The sequence below is a fragment of the Elgaria multicarinata genome, chromosome 5 (genome assembly GCF_023053635.1).
Source record: "Elgaria multicarinata webbii isolate HBS135686 ecotype San Diego chromosome 5, rElgMul1.1.pri, whole genome shotgun sequence".
Lineage (NCBI taxonomy): Eukaryota > Metazoa > Chordata > Lepidosauria > Squamata > Anguidae > Elgaria > Elgaria multicarinata.
The window spans coordinates 91,998,787-92,004,786 of record NC_086175.1 but is presented as its reverse complement, the minus strand read 5'-3'; the positions used below and the strand labels follow the sequence as shown (position 1 = coordinate 92,004,786).

Genomic DNA, 6,000 nt, shown 5'->3' with positions numbered 1-6,000 from the left:
CTGCAGTTGTGGGGGGTTTTGCCACCGAACGGTCTGCTGATGAAAGGCTGAGAGAGAAGCGAGGTGGACGAAGGTAGCCAGGTGGGCGCCACCAGCCTGGTTATCCACCCACCCCGACACACACACACACACACACACACACACACACACGCATAGAGTGCGCCCGAGCCAGGGAAAGTTTGCCTGCTGAGCTCTTTGCCCTGCTCGCTCGCCAGCCCTCCGCCTTCCAGACTCAACGTTGCCCTTTGGAGTCTGTCCGCTGCTTGGTCTTCTCAGGACGAACACCCTCCCCCCCACACACACACACCGTGGTGGATACGATTTCTCCTGCTTTGGCAGCATCTGGTAGCCTGGACCCTCCTTCCCCCTGGGGCCTGAGGCATTGCCCATTAGCCTGGAGGAGGAAGAGAAGCTGAAGCCCCAGCCCCTCCCAGGGGCCAGGACAAGGGGCTCAGGCACCACCAACCATGGGCAGCTATGAAATGAGGGGCTTCCTTTGGAAATTTAGCCTGGTCTTCCCTCTGCTGACTGTGGGCCCTGGGGGCTGCAGTCACATCTCCAGCAACCAAGGTAAAGGGGAAATGATGGGTGGGAAGGGAAGGGAAGGGAAGGGAAGGGAAGGGCTGGGCTGTGGGAGACCATTATTGAACGTGCCAAAAGAAAAAGAAAGAAAAGAAAGCCAACCTGTCTATGGCTACAGGGTGGCTGCTGGGAAGGGCAACCCCCACAGGCATGGAATGATCATAGGCATCTTCCTGATAGGATAGCAGAAGCCTTGCTTCTTCTCATTTTGGAGTGTCAATTGACTTGCCCCACTTACGTTACAGATGGAGGAGAAGCATTCTCGGACATGGTGAAAAGGAAGCCAAGTTCAGGTGGTCATTGAGGGATTCCCCAGGCCCTGGCCACAGTGGCAGGTCAATTATTCTAAGACTAAAGAGTGATCGGAAGCTGTACCACTGATTAGAAGCCTCAGTGAAACTTTAGAGGCACTCAGCACTCCATTTGCATGAATATCACAGCTCTGTAAAACAGAGCCTGAAAATAGACTGTGTGTTCACAATATTTCTTGATCAAAAGCATTTATTCTTTTTTCTACAGTCTCTCATAGATGGGTGGATTTCCTTAAACTGATTTAAACACACACACACACACACACACACACACACACGTGTGTGTTACCTAAATGGAAGCCTGGAGGCCAGTTGCTCTATATTTCTTCTTCTTCTTCTTCTTTCTTGCTCATCACCATGCCAAGGTGATGAGCAAGAAAGGTGATGAGCAACAGGGGTACACACACCCCTGTTGCCTTCCTAGCAACAAACTTAGTTTTCACTTCTGTATTGGTAGTCATTGGATGATATACAAAGAACATGGACATTGCTTCCAAAGATACACAGGAGCATCTCAGGGACTTCTGAGGCCCATCTTGATTAAAAGTGGCACTCAAAAAGCCACTTCAGAAAAAACAGGGGACTTAATGAAGCAGTCTCCAGTGCAGAATGAAGAGGTGGAGTTGCATGAGAGACCTCAAATAGACCCTGTACATTCACAAAATATTAGGGTATGTAAATAATTGGACTATTTGGATCCTGGCCTTAGCTTTCTGTTACAGATGTGGTTATTTGAAACTTAGTATTTTGTTTCATGCACATGTGCTTTCACAATTATCCTCACCCCATCATTATTTTATGTAACACTTTTACTGTGCAAGGTGCATTTACATACTGTATCTTGCTTGTCGTCATATCAGCACTGCAAATAGGTCACCAGTTTTCCCATTTTACAAACGGGAAACTAAGACTGAGAGATGGTGATTTATGATAGGCCAGTCAATGACTTTTTGCTTGGGCAAATATTTGAAGCCATAGATACTAGAGCTTAATCAAGCACAGTATCCAATAGACTACATTGGCTGTTCCACTAAAAACACTCTGGGGTTCCAAAATGGTTTAGATAATAGCTTACAGTCCAGCACTGTTGGCTGAGTACAGTATAAAAGCTTTCAAGAGGGTCTTATTCTTCTCAGAAGATGCCTGGGCAAGTCAAAAGCTTTATATTTTGCCCTAACAGCATAATTTCTCTAATAAAAGGTATCATTGGAGCCATTCTGGATCCCACTTTCTTTCTTTTGGGAGTCTCATGGCAACCAATCTTGCTACTATTTAGTGATATGTGGGTACTCATACTGACAGGAAAAGCCACAGAATGTCAACAGATGAACTATTGATTTCTGTGAGTACAGAATTCTACCCCTGTAGAAGACAGTGGGATATATATGTGATCCTCAAAGCAAGGTTATATTGGTAAAGCCTTTTTACTGGGTTATGTGTGAGACTGCCATAAAGAGACGTATTTTGTGGGATGAAAGAAAGAATCAATCTCTACTGGTGTAAGTAAAGAGCAGCCCTTTCCTTTTTAGGACTATTTCCACATATTTGTACTTGGATAACGCACATTGCTCTGGACTGAAAAATAGACAGCCAAGCTGCAGAAATGTTGCATAGTTTTGGATTCAGATATCAGTTTTGGGCTTGGATTTTGCTTATATCCAATTCAGTTTTCACACTGAGGATGCAATTTTACAGGCTATTTCAACTCAACATGGAGTGACTGGTGCCTCTATTAACAACCCATATAAGGCTTTTTCTGTTTTCATATCTGTAGTGAATGTTCAGGCCCATCAATGTTGCAGTGTTAAAACACCATTTCTAAATGCTTGAGTTTGTCAAAGTGCTTTTAGAATTGGGACCTTAATCATTGATCATTTATGCATGATGCAATTTAGCTGTGTTTTACTAACTATGCTATATTTTAGATCTCTGGCATCCTCTGCACAGTTAATTCGCACAAAACTGTACTGCTAGGTTTATTATAGAGCAGCACAATGATTAAGGAAATTGTACCTGGCTTGCAGGGCTCCCGCTTTGAGCCCCATGGCACCTGACCATCTAATTACTGTTAGCTTCTCACACAGAGACTGTCTTACTTCTGTGATTTGTGTGTGCATGGAGGGAGGGAGGGAGAAAATAAAAGCATATTGATGGGGAAACCTACACTGTAAGTGCCATTCAGCATCATGCTAGAGAGACAAAACATCATTCCTTAAATGAACTACGTAAGTAGACAGAGGGCTATGTGCACTTTTGCAGGGCATATAAAATATATAATTTAAACTCATTTTGAGATGTCCTTACTACGTTGGACATGAGCATGACATGCTTTTAAGTCACTGCAAGAACCAAACTGCATGATTTGACCCCTTCATTATTTGTATCCACCAACACCTTCCCACCCTCTCCTCCCAAAAACCTTCTATTTTCACTTAACTATTTTAACCTATCTTTGCAATAGGCACAATCTTGTTTAAAGTACAATAATAATTCAATATTTATTACAGAATATGTCAAACAGAAGTTTGTATATGTCAGTTGTCAGGTCCCTACTCCTTCTTTTGCTTCACTGCATAAATCAGCATTCATAACATTTTTAACAGAGATGACATTTTCAGAAAATAGAGTGATGTAGTTGAAAAACTAATACCAAGCAGATTTTGATGAATGCTTGCCTCTGCAGCTACCTCTAGTTCTTAAATAGCCAGTTGATGGCATTTTATTTTCCTACCTGACAAAAACTGCAGTTAAAATATAACAACCTCATCTGCTCTTAACTAATGCATGCTATATTGCAAGATGCTCTATAAGGTTAATCATAATCCATCATCTATACAGTGTTTTCCCCTCATAAGAGCTCAAAGCACTTCATACACTTTATCTCCTGGCCTGGTCATTTGTTACCAGAGTGGTGCAGCTGCCATTTGCCTTCGACTCAATTCCACATTGCTCCACTAATACCTGCATATGGGAAAACACATGGGACAGGCTGAAGGCGTAGTTGCCCCCTATACCAGCACCATTCACTCCAGGTAAGGACAAAGGTGATGTAGCCAATATTCACATCATTGGCCTATCCCATCAGATTTACTGCATACAGAACCTGATTGTTATGGGATGGAGCCATAGAAAAGTAATAACTAAGTAATCTATGCATCAACCCTATAATATATGGCAGCAAGTATGTCTGTTTCCATACTATCAGGGATGGGGAGTCTGTGGGTAAGAAATTATTGTTTGCCTATAAAATCTATGAAGCCAGTGAATTCATAGATGAGCTGACATTTAATGTATAGACTTACTAGATCATAGCTCATGCACTTAACCACTAAACTACTTTTATTAAGATATCCCTTTCTTCATGTACTATGCTTCTTTAATGCCTTAAGGCATTTATCTCTTAAGATACCTTAAGTGGTGTACAACAGCTAAAAACAAAACTAGTGAATTTATTATTATTATTTTCATTATTATTATTATCATCATCATCATCATCTATTAATTGTAATGTAAAAACAGCAGTCTTTAAAAAGAAATTATCATTCTCAAATGTTGTTAGGGAGATATAAAGATGTTAGAACACAAAAATATTCAAGGACAAAATGTATAGTTTTTTGTGGGGACTTTCTTTGCTTTGTACAATCCAATATATTGTACATTGGTGGTACTATATAAAATACATATTAAATAAATAAATGAGAGCTCTACAATGCCAATGGCAATAAGACAATTTTATGTTGTGTTTTATTTTATAATGACTGTCCCCTTTTACACCTTTTCCTCACAAACTTTGCAGCACTCTGTGGAATACCAGTCTTCTTGAGCCACAAGATCATACTTCAGTTATCATTTAAAAATCTACTCAAACTAGTATTGATCACTAGTATTACATGGATTAATTCACACACAATCCCACAGCTCCTACTTTAAGAAACAGAAACTTTGCTTTTATAGAATACATCTCTTTCCACGTAAAACCGGCATGCATAGCCCTGAGGTGGAATAATTTAATGTGAGTACTGCAAGTGTAAAACCACTGACTGCACAAATATACCTGAATAAGTACCAATTAATTACTTTGAATTGATAGAGGGTGAAAACCCAGGTTTTTATTATCTCTTCCCTCTATAGTCAGCAAAACATAATGAAACACTCCATGAGGACATTTCATAACATTATTTCACAAATAAATTTGTTTAAGACAGTAAGCAAAGGGCAGGATCATTTCCAATTGCTATAATGAAAGTTTGAACTTGGCTTGGCTTTGAACATCCAGTGTCTTTGCCCTCTTTTGTTTCAAAGTATTTGGAAACAGTAATGATTTGATACAGGGATAAAATAAAAGTTGCACAGGAAAGACCTGTGGAGATTTTTTTAAAAAAAATAATAGATGTGATCCAGAGAAAGGAAAGAATTATAACCCTCTCTTCATCACACAGAAATCAACTGGACTTCCCCCCTCCCCAAGTAACTTGTGTACTAGTAGAGTGTTAAACCTTATTGATTTCAAAGGCATTTAGGCTTTCCTAAATTGTTAATATCATTACTGACATCATCATCATATTATATACTGTACATGTTTATTCTGGATTATACCGATACAGTATGAATAACTCACTCACTGGTATGTACAAATATGGAGAGAGACATAGCTCAATGGTAGAGTAGATGGATGCATGCAGAAGGTCCTAAATTCAATCCCTGGAATTCCCTTTTTTTAAAAAAGGTTTAGGTCGCAGGTGATGGGAAAGATTTCATTCTAAAGAGGTTTAATCCTAACACCCTAAAGAACCACTGCCAAATAAAGCAGACAGTACTGGGCTAGATAGACAAATAGTCTGACTTGATGGTGTAAGCCGTCTTCATATGTACAAAAAGGTTGTAGTTAGACTTCTTCCTTCTCAAAAAATATAATCCCCCTCAAATGGCAAGTAGAATTATAATGGGTTGATTTTTTAAAAAAACACAAGCAAAAAACATGAGTGAATTTATTTAATTTTAAAACCCTTATATTCATGAGGCGATAGCGCTCGCTCGCTCTCTCTCTCTCTCTCTCTCTCTCTCTCTCTCCTGCTGCTCTAATAGAAAGGAAACTTTAATTCTTTAA

General features: G+C 39.9%; 1 protein-coding gene across 3 annotated transcripts in view; it reads left to right on the top strand.

The window, feature by feature from the left end:
- The first annotated feature begins 301 nt into the window (after positions 1–301).
- Positions 302–6,000, top strand: part of EPHA6 (EPH receptor A6) — a 506,479-nt gene continuing 500,780 nt past the window's right edge. For all 3 annotated transcript variants that reach the window (XM_063126817.1, XM_063126816.1, XM_063126818.1), the window contains exon 1: positions 302–570. In XM_063126817.1, the coding sequence (XP_062982887.1) occupies positions 468–570 (103 nt within the window). In that variant the 5' untranslated portion in view covers positions 302–467. The remainder of the gene's footprint in view (positions 571–6,000) is intronic.